The 17652-nt window shown below is 40.8% G+C and overlaps 3 protein-coding genes across 3 annotated transcripts in view; 2 read left to right on the top strand and 1 right to left on the bottom strand.

The window, feature by feature from the left end:
* Positions 1–627: 627 nt before the first annotated feature.
* Positions 628–10844, bottom strand: slc9a6b (solute carrier family 9 member 6b). Its single transcript, XM_083890180.1, has 16 exons — positions 10605–10844; positions 9438–9637; positions 8531–8608; positions 8225–8301; positions 8017–8129; positions 7824–7929; positions 5921–6047; positions 5626–5770; positions 5400–5488; positions 4461–4574; positions 4267–4378; positions 2784–2937; positions 2656–2687; positions 2453–2531; positions 2208–2313; positions 628–1472 (listed from the first exon to the last, which is right to left on the bottom strand). Exons 1-16 carry the CDS (start codon positions 10768–10770, stop codon positions 1155–1157), a joined length of 2016 nt encoding a protein of 671 aa, XP_083746306.1. The 5' UTR covers positions 10771–10844; the 3' UTR covers positions 628–1154.
* A 1478-nt stretch (positions 10845–12322) lies between these two features.
* On the top strand, positions 12323–15729 carry LOC310927359 (cytokine receptor common subunit gamma-like; the record flags this gene model as incomplete). The annotated part of the gene is made up of 8 exons (XM_083889654.1): positions 12323–12386; positions 13001–13091; positions 13594–13766; positions 13898–14031; positions 14159–14324; positions 14549–14654; positions 14967–15021; positions 15406–15729. The coding sequence occupies 8 exons, from the start codon at positions 12323–12325 to the stop codon at positions 15727–15729; spliced, it is 1113 nt and encodes a 370-aa protein (XP_083745780.1).
* Positions 15730–16798: 1069 nt separating this feature from the next.
* snx12 (sorting nexin 12) overlaps positions 16799–17652 on the top strand; it is a gene marked incomplete at its 3' end in the record, with an annotated part of 3341 nt that continues 2487 nt past the window's right edge. Inside the window, exon 1 of the mRNA XM_083890208.1 lies at positions 16799–17153. Coding sequence (XP_083746334.1) covers positions 16989–17153 — 165 coding nt within the window. The 5' untranslated portion in view covers positions 16799–16988. The remainder of the gene's footprint in view (positions 17154–17652) is intronic.

Genomic DNA, 17652 nt, shown 5'->3' with positions numbered 1-17652 from the left:
CCAAACAACTTAAATTTTGAAGAAAAGTATTATTTTAGCTTGGAAAAAAATAAAATATAACACAAGCGACAACTGAATGAATGACTGGAGTGTTAGAGAAGTGGACATTTTTATATTTATTTAGCCCGTCACTGCTCCTGTCACAGAGCCAGTGACCTTGTCTGGTGACGTAACTGCGATGTCAGCGCTCTGCAACAACGCCACGAGAGCAGAGTCTCAGGGTTTAGCTGAAACTGCCGTAAAAACACTACATAGTGTAGGTCACCATATGAATACTTGACAGAAGCTTAACAGATCCTGGACATTTTGCCGCCACAGAGAAAACTGCATATCGAACTGTTTTTAGCCACATCCATACTATTGTGTTTTTAGAGCTAAATACCTAGCTCAGTATCAGAAGTGATGTGCTTCCACATAATCACATGAACATTCAGGTACACTGTGCACGCACATGCAGGTGTAAGGTGAACTGACTGTAGGAAACTGCTTCATCCATTCTATCATTTAATCTCGACTAAAACACACACGTTTTAAACTTTTAAATTTTTGAGGTTCTAAATCACCCGTGTAGTGGGCGTTTAAGGAACAAAATTGATGAGTTTAAGAATGAAGACAGAATAGTATGGATGTAGCATCAGGGTGTTTGGGGCTTTCACAGAGCACAGATAAGAACAAAAATAGAGCTGCAACGGATAATCAACTATTTTGATAAGGGATTTTTCAGCTTCTTAAATGTGAATTATTTCTGGTTTTTGTTCCATTAAAAAAAGAAATCATCTTGTCGTTTGAGAAGAAAACAAGATACAGACCAAATGTTTAATCGATTATGAAAATAATTGTTAGTTGCAGCCCTACTTCAGCGCAAACACAACGTCTCGTTTTACCTGCCTCCTTAAATGTTTTATAGGTAAGCCCACAAACTCGAGGTGCTTGTAATTTACAGTACCTTAACTCACATGTTGTGCATTCACATTGAAGATTTAAGTTTTCCACCTAAATGGCGAGACAATATTAAAAATGTTAGACAGTAGGAACAGTTAAACATTTCATTTTAAACATCCAAACAAACCAAATAGCACGTCGATCTCTTGTGAATTCAGTTTAGGTGATCTGGGTGTTTTGAAGCCAACTGCGTCCCGACAGTGTGAGGCTTCTCACAGTCTGTGCCTGCGAGGGTCGGAGTGAGGCGGGGACGGCGGCGGGGGAAGTGTAACGGTGGTGGGCAGCTCCACTGGGTCGTCCATCGGCAGGACCAGACGCGTGCCCCTGATCGCCACTTCGTGCTCCGCCAGCGCGAGGTCCTGATCCAGTCCCTCGTCAGTCGGGCCGCACCCGGTGCTGGACGCGCGCTTGGGGTTGATGGTGTGGGATCCGGATGCGTCAGTGCTGACGGTGACGTCGGCGTACATGCAGCTCACGTTGGCGTCGTTGAGAACAAAGTCAGAGTCGTCGTCGTGGAGGCGACCTTCGTTCTGAGGCGAGGAGAGAAGTAGATGGTGATGTAAAATCTTGAATTTTAATCCACAGTATGTAATTTCTGTCACTTTTTCTAGGGTTTCCCAATCAAAGCAAGATGAAGTTGGAAGACTCCACCACGACTTCTTCAACTTTAACACCAGATGAGTTCAAATTTCATCTTAGATAATTATTTAAAATAGCAATTAGCGCATGAATGGCATGAATTCTGGCAAGATTGTGTATTTTTATTTGATATTGTTATTTCCAGCTCAGGTCCTCCAGTAAAACTAGTAGTGTAAGTGTTACACTCGTATCATAACGTGGCAGAAACATGCCATTGAAGCCCATTTAAACTGCACAATACATGCATTTTATTATATCTGGGTGTGAATCTGGGCTTTTGCCATGGAATTATTAACTTTTACGACTTTCCACCAGATGCCGTCATTTTGGCCAGATTTGGCATGTGGAGAAAAACATGCTATTTCCACTAGATGGCACTGTCACAAGTGTTACTGCTAATCATCATCATATCCCAGGCTGTAATAATTAAACACAAAAAAAACTGGCATTCATAGGCTTTGCTGTTGCTATTTATTTGCTATAAATTATGCTACATATTAAGCCATTCAGTGCTCAGAAGGGTGTACGACAAAACATTTCTTGTCCTTCTCCCTCTTTTGATCAAACAAGCTATTTACGGAGCATTTGTTAAATAGAAGATATTAAATAAAGCGTTTTGTCCGAACCTCATAGGCCTGTGGACTGGTGAGGCACCGTGCCAGCGGTGCACAACAAGATGGCAGCGTGGCAGTGAGAGGAGGGCCGCTGTGCGTCAGGAGGGGCTTCAGGTAGCTGGTGAGCGAGCTTCAGTCAAGGCCACAACACACTGACTTTCAAATAAACAGCTGAATTATTCAGTTAACAGTCAGAAATATGTGTATTTCTATAAACCTCAATTCAGCTGAGATTGCTCTTTAAAAAGGAAGGATACTTGTGGTCAAAGGTATACCAGATCCTGAAGGGCCAAGCACTCTCATGTTTAGTGTTCCTCCGCTGAGACCCGTCCAGCACTGCAGAACTCTGTTAAGCAGCAGAAAATGTATACTTTGATGATGGTCTACTGTCTTAGTTGAATTAATTAATTTGAAAACTTCTAAAACAGACATAATGTGAGTGATTTCTACTTATTTTAACTTACGTTTTCTTGATCAGAGTCGACACCAACACTGAAAGAGAAACGGTATAATTTATTTGGACTTTTCACAGAAAACAAATTACAGGATGAAACACATGGACGGATACAAGCAGATATCCAGGCTTACGGTATACTCATGAAGGACAGCATGGGCATGGTGCCCCCGCCGCAGATCCACACCGTGAAGAAGACGATCAGCAACGTGGTCGAGAACATCATCTGACGAGCGTACGTCGCCGTGTCTCGGATGGAGAGAGCAAAGGTCATCGCCCCGCGCAGGCCTGAACGAGAGAAGACAAAATGAGAGGCAAAGAAAGGGTGAGTGTGTGAGAGGGACTCGGTGGTGGTCAGTAGTTGTGATTTCTACTGTTACAGGATTATCCTGTAAAGACTGATTAAATTGGTGAATTACTACATTATCACAGCATGAAACCGTGTTGATCAGTTACATTTAAATCTGATCAGTCTTGCGTCTGCAGGTGTTGTTTATAAAGCTAAAAGCAACTGGACTTGACCCCAATAAAAACTGTTAAAGTGGACCTAGACCGGAAGTTCAAATTAACGCTGTTTTTGAGTGTGTATCTGCGTCATTACCTTGTTTAAGAAGCCCTGAAGTTTCAAAACAAACAGTTCAGCCATTGCTGAGAACGCTGTGTTTTATTGTAATCTCATGCTCAGCGAGATCTCTGAAAAAACCCGGTCCGGTTACGTAAACAGCATTTCTCCTGAACAGCAGATCCTCCTGCTCCGGGCACTAGTCCGGGCACATCTGGTTGTGTACATTGAACCGCAGAAGAAGAATAACGTCCGTTATAACGCCGATTTCTATCGGCTCGTTTACAGAAACTAGGAGATTTTTGACCATAAAAGTTAATGTATGTAAGTAGACCTCCATAACTCACATATATGTGCAACAGGACCACTCTATGTAAGCTTTAAAGCTTGTGATTTTTCTACTTTCGGATCAACAATTCAGATTATGTTCTTGTGAAGCATCTTTAAAGACGTGATGGGGATTTTCATCGTCTGTTTCAACGGTAAATGTCAGCTAACGTAGGAGCTGCTATTCATAACAAACTTAATGTGTAGGAGTGTTGTTGCTCTATAAGAAGACTGTGTTGCCACATCATTATCTCCAGTTAAAGAAAGAGTTATCGGAGACATGGACATCATTATCTCGTCTAAAAAACTGTTCAATCATTCAACATTTGGCTCAAACGCCAGTATTTTCTAACACAGAAAGCACATGTGAGAGTGACCCAAAAACTGTTGTATTGAAACTAAATCTCATGCTTCACCAAAAAAAAAAGAATACATATATATATATATACATATTTTTTTTTATATATATATGTTATTATTATTGCTCTTGTACTTTTAACAGTATTGTGAAATACTGTAAAAGCAGTAAGTCCTCACATGTGAAACTGATTGTTTTTAATGGAGCCTACGGAAGACATGAAAGGCAAGTGGAAAAATATTTTAGAACGATTTTCCTGCTGTTTTTCTCTTTTGTACAACAACTCTTGGAGGCAAGTTATTGTTTTCTCTTTGGTATGTCTTTCAGGGCTTCCGTAGAGAAATCTTACTGTATTGACTCCTTTACAAACCTGCAAACATCATGACATGCTGAAACTTGGACCCGATCTTGTTCTTGCGGCCCAAATTCAGAAGGAAGGACAAAGGGTAGATGTTTGCGGCTCTGCCCAGAAACACGGCCATCTACACCACACAGGAAGGTCAAGGACGTAACAGTGAAGTAATAATATACAAAGCAGACAACAACGCATCGAGTCAAGGATACAAAGGCTCCGATGATGAACAGAGGGTTGAAGACATGTGACTGGAAGGAGAAGAGAGTCAGACCCATGTAGGAAAATATGAAGTTCTCTGCCAGGAAGTTGAGAAGCTCAAACAACTGATGGAGAGAAGAGATGAACACATGAGTCAAAAGAATGACCATAACGTTCACGTCAAAACCATTGATAAGATTGTTAAATTTGACATTCAAACTTTCCATAATGTTCATGCACCCTATAAAACTACAAAAATGAAACCAGAGCATACAATCCTGTGCAGGATTTCTAATTCTTTGTTAATGGTCACACTGTATTTACCTGAAACTCGTGACATGAGGGAAATGTTTACTTAAAATGATTTTTTTCTCATTTTCTCACAGATAACCGGACTTGTTTTTGCAACCAACGGAGACGCTCCATTATCATCAAGAAGAGAATACAGGTTTGAGGCAGATTCACCCTTTTTTCCCCACTTTCCTGAAGTAAGAGACTATGTCCATTTTATACTCACTAAAAAAGTAGGTATCTTAGAATGTTTCCATAGTTCAAAGATTTGGCTCTCGATCTCACAGCTGCTTTTAATAAACAAAACCTCGGGTTTAATCTATTTCAGATCTGGTTTAAATTGAACTAATTTGAAAAGCAGGGCAGTAGTGCGTATATTCTTGCCCTGTCACACGGTCGAAACCTGTTGCTACTTTGATGTACCCAGATGACAGAGAACTATTTGTCCAAAGGACCGCAGACATCAGGCCTCTCATCTCTCTGCCACTGTGATTAAATGACGTCAGCTTGTGGGTTTCTCAGAACTTGAACATCCTCTCTTCTGAGTAATTTCAGGCCGTATCTGAGGTTTTTTCTGTCATTGCAAAACATGTCATCTTTTTAAAGTTACAATCCATATACACAACTGGTTGTACTGACTCACTATGATGACATGTCACCTGTTTAGTCCTGTCCTGAGAGTCAGGAGAGAGGTTGTTGTAGGTGTAGTGAGCTTGAGTGATGCCACAGAAAAGCACAGCTACCACACCTGAAACGGTAACAAAAGCAGATTACAAAAATTATTATAAATATTATGTTAATTCCACATCACCACTTTTAGGTGGTAGTGGTGGAATTCCACATTTTATTATCTTTTAATTTAAACAAATTAAGATGCAAGTTCACCTGTGAAGCCGCAGGCCTCAGCCAAGAGAAAAGTGCTCCAGGACATGAGGAAAAAAAGTGCTGTCTCCAGCAAAGGGAAGTCCCTCAACTTAGTGAACTTAGTCACGTGAAGAGAGCAGTGAGTTAAGGACAAAACAAGAACTGGCTAATCCAAAGTGCAACCGTTTTAAACCCAAACAAATGTGTTAGCTTGTTGTTGCATATACATATAAATCACTACATCAATATCAAGTATATATAAATCAATTTATGCAACAATAAGACAAAAGTGAAAAGATATGAGAGCAGTCATGACTCCAGTAGCTACTCCAAGGGCGAAGGATCCACTAAAGACGCCCAGAAAGATGCCAAAGGATTTCAACAAGGCCATGGCCTCAAAGCTGTGGCTGTTGTCCCCTGCAGGCTGGTAGGCCACAATGGAGCTGCAGGTCACACAAACACGACAAGGGCACAGAAAGAGGGGGGGAGGGGGGGATTAACATGTACATGAAAACAGGACATTGTGCAGAATTGAGGAAGGAATCTTAAGATTAAAAAGCAGTCAAAATCACCCAACTCTTACTCTGATTCTGTGTTAATATTTAAACCGTAACAAAGAATTAAAGCTGCTGTCCGTGAAATACTTGGTTCCAATGTTTTCTCTCGCTGATCTGGAATGTTGGAATGGAATCCGTGATTGTGGGTCTTTAATGGTGCATTCCAGTTGTAGTCGGAAGTCGGAATTTATGAGTTCCTTGTCAGATTTAACTTAAATGCCTTTTTAATTTGGATTTTCACAATTAATCCAATCAGGAGAAGGCAGTCCTTTCTGCTCTTATGGTTAAGATGTTGATGTGAAAAAAGACATCACTGACAGCAGCTTTAATCGACGTAGAGTTGGGTTTTTCAGCCATACTGTAAAAGGGAAAGGGTCTTGCATGACCAATTCAAAGGCTACATCCATACGACTACATTTTCAACACAATCTCAGAGATTTCAAACTAAAAAGGGGCCAACGGCTGTAAAATGCTGGAATTGTGAGGATGGTAGACAAGCGGAATTTGCGCATTGCCAAACAAAACGAACGTAGTGTGGATGTAGCCTGATTGGATCCTGGATATTTCAGCTCTGGTTGGCTGACATCCAGCGAGGGTGCAAGTAAGTGAAAAAAAGAAGCAAATTAGGCTTATGAGGAATAGCACCCTAATGACTTCAAGACCAACAAAGCAATCAGACAGCCAACCAGTAATAAAACATAAACACAAACAAATTATTTTTTACTTTTTAAGCAATGTCTGGTCATTGTCTGGTTCTGTAGTGAACAAAGAAACAAGGAGAGGATATACAAGGGCTACAGTGGGAAGGGCAATAATATATGTGCATTACATTCACTGAATGCAGGTCACCAGGATCTAGCACTAAAACCATGCGAAAGGGCCCACTATCTTACAAATCCACCCACCCACCGAGGGTTCATTGTCTGGTTTTCTCCCTGCCAGTCCTGTGGCCCCTCAGGCCAGACTGGGCCATCACCTCCTGTGGAGTTGATAGCTCCAGCGCCCTGCCTACCCTCTTTCTCCAGCCGCAGGAGAACACTGCAGACATACGTACAGGCAGGTGATGAATGACACGGGTTGGGCGAATTGAGGCAAGCAGTGAAATGACAGGGATGGTTAGTATGATTGGGGTACGTTCATGTGTCACATACAACACGATACACAAACAATAATCATGTAAATATTTTAATATTGCTGTCACTCTAATTTTTCCTCCTGTTCCAACTGGCAATAAAAGGATCCCTTTCTAGAACAACAATAATTTAAAGAGGGCACTATTTTCATGTCCCTGGTGGCTCCATGTGTATTATTGTTTGGTCCCTGTCTTGAAGTTGCAGCAGTTGCAAAACAGCAGGAGAAATAGGCAGCAGACGCCTATTTGAGCAGGGGGGGTTTTTACACAAAAACTATGTTGTCCTACTGGTCAAGTGAATAACACAATAAGAGCAAGAAAGCGAGGCTCGAATGGGACAAAAATTATAAAGTGGAACATCGAGAACAGTGGAACAGAGAACACATTTCTGCTATGCTAACTATGTCTGCAGCCAGTATGAACAGGAGGAAACACTACAGTAACTCAATTAAGCTTCAAACCACTCTTTCAATGTGCAACAGCTACATAATGAAAATGATGTTTCAACATAACATGGAATCAGTGCTTACGATGAGAGGACGATGGCCACAGCATCATTGAGGACACTCTCCCCAAAGAGTAAAGCATACAAATCCACATCCACCTTGAGCTCGTTGAAGATAGCCAGCACCGTCACTGAGAAACAGAGGAGGAAAAACATGGCATACAGGAGCAAGATGAAGTCTTAAAATAGTGATTATACAAGCATATGACACTGCATACCTGGGTCCGTCGCTGAAACGATGGCCCCAAAAAAGAGGCAATCAGTGAAGAAAAAATCTCCCCCCAGCAGTCCCACAACTTTCATGAAGGACACAAAGCCATACATGATTAACCTAGGATGAAAAAAAAAAACATACTGAAAAAAAGAACAAAATGTAACATCACAGTCGATCTGATGCTACCTCAGAGAGGAATGTCACCGTCTTACCCAATAACAAAGCACGATATAACCGTTCCCACGAAAGCATATGTCAGGATGGAGCCAATGTTTCTGAAAAAATGTCTCTGAAAGAGACAATAATGTCAGTTTATTCAAGCATATGCTGTTCAGTGCTGCAGGAATGCAGACAAATATGAAATTTTTTCATTGTGAAACACTTTCATAGAGACTTGCATCTAATAAATCATTTCTATAACAATGTATTAAAAGCAAAAGCAGGGACGATACTTCCATTTGACTGTTATTTTCCATTAATTAATAGTGTTTCTTCAATCTTTCTGATCCCCTTCTTACCCTTTTCAGACTGTAACCAGCGTGGAAGATGATGGGAGGCAGCAGAATGTTGAAGAACACTTCTGGGTCAAAGGTTACCTGAAATCAGAAGGTACGTTAAAAGAAAACGTACAAATATATACAGACGTGCACTAGCAAAGCGTATTAGGACTGTGCTATTTGACAAAAGTCTTGCTTTTTTTCATTCATTGCCCTGTTCATACCTCAACTTCTATCCTTATTGATCCAGTTGTATGTTCACACCTGCACTAAAATACAACCTGGATACGTTTCCTGTGACCACATATGATTAGATGTGGGTGTCTCCACCCTTTATTCAAATACATATTGATGTCATGTTTGTTTATCAGAACAAAATTATGTTTTCAGCAAATCTAAGGAGACTCGTACGGGACACTTTGGAACCATTCAGACCTGTACTTCTGATCTAATCCCTCAGGGTGGACTTTAATACCAGGTCTGAACAGGGTCCATGAGATAACAGTGGTCTCTCAGGAATGTGACCACATGTCCTCTTAACTAAGCAGGTGTTTTGCCACAAAAACTGTCTCTTCCAAGGCAAGTGAATAACATAGTGAGAGCATGAACGCAAGGCTCAGATGTACAGCCATGTAATTTCTGCATAAATGGACAGTAACACCTGGATCTCCCCATCTGTCTCTTGTGCAAACAATCTCACTGGCCTAGAAATTAATTTAGGCCATGGTTCCTCTGGTGGAAACATGTCATCTAAATGTTACTGCAATGGAAACATACCTTCAGTAAAAGTGTGTTGAAGCTGTCTCACAGTCTATTTAAAGCGGGACACACAAAACTTAACTGTATGCAAGCACATCATTTTACATTTACAGCAAAACCAGTTGCTGACAAACACTTAACCACACACTCCATCTGTTCTTTTCCTTGCCTTTCTAAGCATCTCATCATCCTGCACTTGGTGACTTTTGCTGCGGCTGACTTCCCCCTTCAAGGTGTACTCGTAGAAGCGGCCGCTGACGTTGACCAACAGAGTGGCAGGACTGGCGTTGACGGCACAGCTGAGGATCAAGTCACTCGTGCTCTGGGGCACGTGCACGCCAAACCGTAAGATCACACCCACCAACAGGCCTTCAGAAAAGAGAAGATGGGTCGAGGTGAAGTACTTCCTACAATTAAGGTTCATATTTTATACTCCCCATGTTTCCTATGTAACTCTCAGTTGTATCATACATACTTGTATGAGTTGCTACAGTGTTATGGGTTTAGAAATTACATTTAAAAACATTCAAAGGAATTTTCTTTGTAGGCTGCACCTGTGATTACTAGTTGACCGCTGATTGGCGGCGTTAACCAGTGAGAGACACACATTAACATGCCTGATATAAGGAGGTTCCTGCCTCCTTTCTCAGTTTGAGTCTGTGTTGCCAGAGAGAAAAGATCTCTAAGGGTTTGTGTTTACGGAACGCAAATCATGGTTTAAGGTTGTTCAGTGGTCAGCCTTTGAGTTTGGGTCTGACCCCTGTTGTTTGTTGTAACTTTTGAGTCTTTCCGACATGTTTCATAGACTTGGGGGATGGTGGGAAATGTTTATTTCAGCCATCTTTCAGGACCAGGCTTCTGTTTTCAGAGACTCTTTTTGTCCGTTTGCTTGTTACCTTTACTGTTTAGTGTTGTTTGAAAGGTGTTGACAAAAGCATTTGTTCTTTTCTGCACATATAGTTTTAAACCACAACTTACCAGTTTGCTTAACTAAAAGCATTTATTGATATATTTGTGGTGACAAAAAATGCAAAATCTTATGTGTGTTTTGATGTCCTGCTGCTTGTCGTCAAGTCATTATAGCTGTGTTGTATTTCATATTAGCATGGAACCTTTTACTAATATTTAATAATAGACCAAAGTTGGTGTCTTTTTACTCCACACAGCAAACAAATTGGACCGTAACATATTATTATTATTATTGTTAATGTTATATAGGCCATGCAGAGTGCATGTACACTGAAACCTGAGAGTGAGCTGCTGTCATACTGAGTCAAGTTTGACGAGCTAACACCAGCTAGTACCAACATCACAGTTAGCTATGGCTAGCTCTTACCGTAGATCATGGCGAGTCCTGTTTCATGCAGGAACCTGAATCGCCGGTGTTTAAACAGCCATATAGTCAAAATGGTGAGCGTTAAGAGCATTATGAATATGAGGAGATTGGCACTGTCCTGGCGGTGGCTCTCCTCAGCCATCCTCTCAGTTGCGACATTGTCCATAGCATGACTCTCGCCTCGGCTCCCGACGAGCACGAATGTGAGGAGAAAAGGCAGCAGTAGGAGCGCTTTAGGCGGTCTAACACCACGAGAGTGTGTCAGTGCGGTACCCATTGTGACTGTCGTGTGAGGGGTTTACATCTGTCGTCTAATTCCCGTAGGTGTTTAGTCGGGAAATCACGGGAGCAAATGACAGCTCCTTCCGTAGCCAGTAATCAAAACACGGAGACTTCCGGTTCTTCAAAATAAAAGTCGCACTCTTTAGGCTGTTTATTCCGGGTAAAGCGGTTGCAGAGGGAATTCGAGTTTTTATTTACAGTAATAAAGTGAATGAACATTACACCAATAAGACAAATATAATCGGAGTTGTTTAAATTTATCCCGCATCACAAATCCCGACAATAAATACTTCCGCATTTCAAGATAAAAGGTAGTGTTTTTTATTATCATTACTTCTGGTGAAACAAAACAGTGAAATGTGATAATCGATGAGAACTACTTTTTCTACAGATAAAAGATAGAAAAGCAAAATGTTGTTCAAATACAATAAATTACTGTATCTGTGTAGTTTTGGGTCATTCCAAAGTCTAAACTTAGGTTAGGTCAAGGGTTATTGTTGCCTTTTCATGGCAGATATTTTGGCAGGTCACAGAAGTGAAAACTGTGAAAAAGGCCTATGGTACTGTTTTGTTGTTACTGCATATCCTCTTTCTTTTAATTTTAATTCAATTATACTTAACTATTCATTTGTCAGGCTCTTTTTGGCGCGGGGTCTTTAGCTTCATTTTTGTTGCTGGGTGAGTTTAGGAAGATGAATGTGATGACTGGAAATTTATCAGTGACAAATGTATTGAGGTTTTTGAGACACTGGCCTATTTAAAGCAACATTTTACAACGTTGTTCTGATGTAATGCATGTAATTTGGTGTAGTGTGTTTGGCCACTGCATACATTTTAGTACTGATAAACAGTCTGTGTCCTTATATATATATATATATATATAAAACACACAATATAACACACGGTTACAGGTGTAGGTGTATCGTCTCAGTCTTCACTTGTGAAGCGGTTTCCTTTGACAGGAAATAAAACCCACTATACTCAACTTTGAAGCTGAACACAAAGACAAACGAAATGCATACGTCAAAAATCGCATGACATTTCTGACATGTTTTTATTGTAATCAATTTAAAGTAGTATGGACAACTTCAGTAGACTCACATGCACATTTAGTATGTCACCTTTATTTTATCATTTAAAACACTTGCGATATAATTGTTGAAGACTACTTTTAATGAGGATGATAACAGATTAAATGTGGTCTCATCCATTTATTTGACAGTAAACCATGCACAACATATGGCTTTATAGCAGGTATACAGAATAGCACCCCGACCTACAGACTAATACTCACAGCTTCCTGTAACAGGAAACACCAAACCCATGAACATCAAGTGAAACTCAGCAAAGGCAGAAATGAGATGTTCGATGTACTGATACTGTGATGTAGAAGTCAACCTGCGCATTCTGTCAGCATCCTGTTTCTGTGTGCCACGATGTCGACGAGACTGCTTCTTCTCCTCTGTCTGATTGGACATGTTTTTGCCAAAGAACCGCCAGGTAAGAAAATGTGAAGTGTAAAACTTCAGTTTTAAATGACTTATAATATCAACACTAACTTCTTTTTTTTAGTTCTTAAACATTCCTGTGGATGGTTATTTATGATTTGAGTGTACTTTTTAATTTGCTTAATATCACTTGTGAATAGTATCACTATCACAATAGTTGATATTCCATCATAAATACATGTTTTTAAAAATATAAATATTCATGAGACAGAGAGTATAAACTAATTTTCCTAAATGTACATCCAAGAGTGGAAGACAATAAATAGCACAGCTGCCTTGAAATATAAAAAAGGCCTTAATAACTTAATATATGTGAATATATGTCAACAATAATCCTTTTTTACACAAAGAGTTAAATCATTTTAAGATAGGACCTTACTTCCTACATGAAGCATAAATTCCCCATGGCGTCATTTCTACACCATTTCCTCATTCTGTGTGTGTGTGTGTGTGTGTGTGTGTGTGTGTGTGTGTGTGTGTGTGTGTGTGGTGTGTGTGTGTGTGTGTGTGTGTGTGTGTGTGTGTGTGTGTGCGTGTGTGTGTGTGTGTGTGTCTGCCATACATGAAACTGTTCTCTTGTTCCCTGCCATCTTGTGTCTCTGACAGATGTGGACTGTTTGGTGGTGCATTTAAAATATGTTGCCTGTACCTGGAATAAGCAGGGCCCTCCAGAGGTCAACTACACCTTCAGCAGCTGGTAGGTGGAAATTGCACATTTGCACTTCTTATTGACACTGATAGTGTGTTGATATTTGCATTTATCTGTGACTCTTTACTTTTCAGACAGTTTCCCACATTTTAATCCATGCTGATATTTGCATAAATGTACTGTGTCACATATTTCCTCATGCAAATATGTTCATTGCTGTGAGTAATAATAAAGGTTTAGCTATAATAAAAATCATCCATTTTTGCAGAAAAACAAAATCAAAACACACATTTGTGCATAACAATTACAAGTTTGATAAAATATGCAGAACACAGTATTTCCAAATGTTGCAAATTGACCTTCTTCACTGCAGATATGTTGTCTTGTCACAGTAGGAACAGCACAGGTGTATATAATAACATGAGCAATGGCTTACTTTGACTGCTTCAGGTTAAGGACCCTGGTATTTTTTTATGGTATGTGAAGTAATTTAGTGCTGCTGAACTCGCTATTGGAGTGTGTGAATAACTAAATGTTGATTTCTACACAGGTTCAATGAGAAGGAAATCAAAAACTGCACCACCTATGTGTCACAGAATAACACCACCATTGGATGTAACCAGACGTATGACAGGCTGGAATTGGATAAGTTTTCTCCATTTTATACCAGACTGGCACATGGCAACAAGACTTTCCAAAAGGATCAGCTCCTAGTACACAAAGGTATCACAACATTGTGACAATACAATTCAAAATTGTATCATACATCTGTTCTCAGGGCTGTACAAAAGCATGTTGTCTATCCTATTTTCTTGTCAGTATATTGTATGTGGTATTCTCTTTTTGCTCTGCAGTCTTGTTATTTCCACCCTCCAACCTCACTGTCCAGAATGGATCTGACTTCAACCTGTGGTTTTACTGGAACCAGACTTTTCCAGAGTGTGTGGAGAGCCAAGTTCGCTACAGAACCAACAACAACAAGTGGGCGGTCGGCAAATTAACTGATCATATTTATAATAATCCATTTATTTGCTGCATATGCTGCTTTTCATCGTCTTTCCTTCACACCCTTTCGCTTCCTCATCCCCCCATGTTCTTGCTGTTGTTGTCCTCAGGTCTCTTCAGTCACTACTGGGAGACAGAATTACTGCATCAACCTGCCGTCCAGCAGCTCCCGCTATGAGCTGCAAGTGCGAAGCAGAATAACATCAATCTGTGGACAGTCCTCATTGTGGAGTGACTGGAGTGAGCCTGCAGTCTGGGGATCCAACAACAGCACGGGTAACTTTGCTTATACACACCGAGCACCCACAACATCAACACCCGACTTAAGGAATCACAAATTAATCGACATTATGAAAATAAAGATGATACATTTTTTTGCAGAAAAGGCAGCGTGCATTGTTAAATGAAATTTTGAAGGACTTTTCTGCATTTGAGGAGATGACATGGAATTATTTGCCCATGTACGTTAAACATTACCTCTCTCTCTCACACACAAACAGTCACAAACCAAATAAATCAGGTGCCGCCTGTGTTGATGCCACTGCTATACACACTCGGGGCTTTTATCTTCATCCTAGTGGTCGTCCTGATGCTGCATCATGAAAGGTGAGTCGGCTTATATATTATGTATTTATGATGGTGCTTAGTGTTTTAGACAGCAAAGTGTGTTAGCAATGTGAACTGGTTAATTTGCTTATGATAGTATTATTGTTAATTGTTTGATGCCAATAAGGGAGGAAGAAAGTCACACTTGTATTCCCATTATACCAAGTCTGTTTTTTTCTTTGTTTGAGACATAAAAAGAAGGGTTTGAAGCAATTCAAATGATGCACACAAAAAAAGCTGTAGGGAACAAAAGTAATATAGATGAGAGGATGTTGATTTCAGAGACTGAGACTGTGCTGATCTCCCATACAGGGTCCGAATCATCCCAATCTCTGTGGTTCCCAAGCCATCCCTTTACGACATCGAGGTGAGTAGCATCCAGCAGCTGTGCCTTCATACAGGACAAAAACCACAGCAGCCATTGAATGAAGTGAAGTCTGTACGAAAAGTCGATTCAGTCGAAATCAGAAATACGGTTCTACTGTGTGTTGTATCAAAGGAGAGAAGGTTACAAGGTGACAAGGATAGAAGAGGCCTTATGGCCTTCAACACGACAGTTAAGGCATTGCCACCTACTCCGCGGCATCTCTACCCATATTTGGGCAGCCCATGTCCAAGAGGAAAGGAATTAGGCCCATAACTCTCAATATATATATATTTCCACTCTTGGTTGGAGCCACTGGAATTAAAACAGTGATAATTCTGATTCGAGAAAACAAGACAACATGAGTTTTATTCACTTTTCTTCAAGGATTGGCTTCAATTCCCCAAAGGCCTGAAGGGGAATTTCAAGACCAACTACAACGAGCATGCCTGTCCTGTCCGTGAGTACTGCCATGTCTCCCAGTCCGACAACGGGAGCTCCGATTGCTCCGATTGCTCCGATAGCTCCACCTTCTCTGTCACCACCGACCAAACTGACTGCTCTGTCTCCGCCCCCCTGACCAACTCAGAGGACGGGTCTTCCTCCTGCTCGTCCTCCAGCTCTGCAGTTTTCGTCCCACCTCAGGAGGAGCAGCAGGACTCTATTGAGTCTTCTGGTTTCCTCAGTGAAGTCAATCAGGAAGTAAAATGATATTGAATCGCCAAAAGTGGCCTCGGAAAATAAATCCACTTCCCAGTTGATTTGTAACAACAGTAAACATTTGCCTGAGGAGTTTCCCTCACTAGTTTCAGGACTTGAGTAGCACATGGTGTCAAATTTTTAGTTTGCAAATCTTAAGGCTTCAAAATAGGAGTTCAAATTCTTATGGGCGACGTCATGACCAGTTGCCACAACTTGGTTTGTCGCAACTTTTAATTTTGATCCACATCGACATGAGGATGAGGAAAAGTAGTAGCCTTTGCAGGAACAAGCCAGTGGGCCAATTAATAATTCCATGGTTGCCTTTCAGTGTAATATAAATCAAGTAATCTGCACCTTCTCCTGCCTTACAAGCAATCATGGACATATTGGTGTATTTTTGATAATGTTATATGCATACGCTTATATTTGTATATTTTACCATTTGAGAGACATAACTCAAAAATGTTGGTTTCTTTACTGCACCAGAGATATGATTTGACCTTTACAGGAAATTAAATACTTAATGTAATGTGCAAGAAGTGTACTCATTGTTAGTGATACTAAACTGAGTGATTTTTGTTGGATAATATCCAGATATGCTGGCAAAGTAATTTGCTTTGGGTATAGTTACAGCATATAACTGCAGACATTGTGGCTTACTGAATGATGAATTAATACAGTAGCTAAATTGTTACCATATGCTTTATTATGCCAGCATATATTTGTCATTATATAGTACTATTCACATGTTGAATTCACCTCAGTTATATCCCAACTACATTGTTTTTGTTTATCGTGCAAACTGTTACAGCTTGTTAAGATCTTTGAATGTCCTTTTTTTTAATTTAAATTGTTTTTATTATGTTACTGTAAATGTAACCTGGTCTTCAAAATAGTTGACTTCATGTATTGTCATCTGCATTTTTATATATCAATAAATATCTGGAAAAACAACTGCAACGACTGATTTTTAGTTCAGACTTCCCGGTCCAGTTATTGCTCTGTCCGGTAGGGGGCGCTCAGAGTGTCCCGGTCGGTCCCGCACAGAACTGAGTCAACGTATTTTTTCAGATTCCAGAAGGGTAGGGCGCAGGGCGGCTGGCCCCCGCAAGAAAACACGGATACGAGTCAGCTACTTCCTTAGCTGAACCGATCGGCTCCAACAATCGATTGATGTCTTTTTCAGATGAGATTTAGGATTTCGCCTTGCATTTAGCTGGTTTGACGCTAATTCGCAGTTGGTCGTCCCGAGATCACAACTCGACAAAATGACAGACTCCACGGTGGCCGACACTCGCCGGTTGAATTCCAAGCCCCAGGACCTGACGGATGCTTACGGTCCCCCCAGCAATTTTTTGGAAATAGACGTTTTTGACCCACAGATCGTTGGAGTCGGGCGAACCCGCTACACAACATACCAAGTTCGCATGAGGGTAAGTGTTTGCCACTGCTAGCTCAACAAGCCGTGTTGCTGCATTAGCCATTTTCGCTAAGCTAAGTGGTAATTACTCGGTTGTTGGTCGCAATGTTAGCATGTTTATTCGCCGCTCTGATGTCAACACACTGGGCTGTATGTGACGCTGGCGCTGGGCGGCTGAAGGTGGCTCCCGGTTCGGCGCGAGTAAAACTCGAGGACCGGGGAGTCTCAGCGGCCTACCGTGTGGATTTTTGATGTTGCGTTAGCAAGAGGGCTGGTGTGGAAGTTTCCTGGACGTATCACGAGCTAGTCATTGGACGCTGTGAACATTTTTATGAAACCAAACGCGAGTGTATTGCGGTAGTTGTAAATATATGCGCCAAAAACAACATTTTCATATGTTTAAATGGGCAGGACAGCCTGTCCCTGCTGCATCATTTTTCTTATCTATGCTTTATAACGATTTGGACGCGTATGCCAAACAGAGGAAACAAGTGAATTCATGTCACTCATTT

The sequence above is a fragment of the Microchirus variegatus genome (genome assembly GCF_963457635.1).
Source record: "Microchirus variegatus genome assembly, chromosome: 5".
Lineage (NCBI taxonomy): Eukaryota > Metazoa > Chordata > Actinopteri > Pleuronectiformes > Soleidae > Microchirus > Microchirus variegatus.
The sequence above is the reverse complement of the archived record's forward strand: the minus strand, read 5'-3'. Positions and strand labels throughout refer to the sequence as shown.

What these genes read in the sequence shown, in the direction of transcription:
- slc9a6b (XM_083890180.1), bottom strand. Translation starts at nt 10,770, where the DNA reads ATGGACAATGTCGCAACTGAGAGGATGGCTGAGGAGAGCCACCGCCAG. An exon ending in CCCTTGGAGTAGCTACTGGA is followed by an intron (nt 5,771 to 5,920) that starts GTCATGACTGCT and finishes ACTTTGGATTAG; the next exon opens with CCAGTTCTTGTTTTGTCCTT. An exon ending in CTCAGGACAGGACTAAACAG is followed by an intron (nt 4,575 to 5,399) that starts GTGACATGTCAT and finishes TCTCTCCATCAG; the next exon opens with TTGTTTGAGCTTCTCAACTT.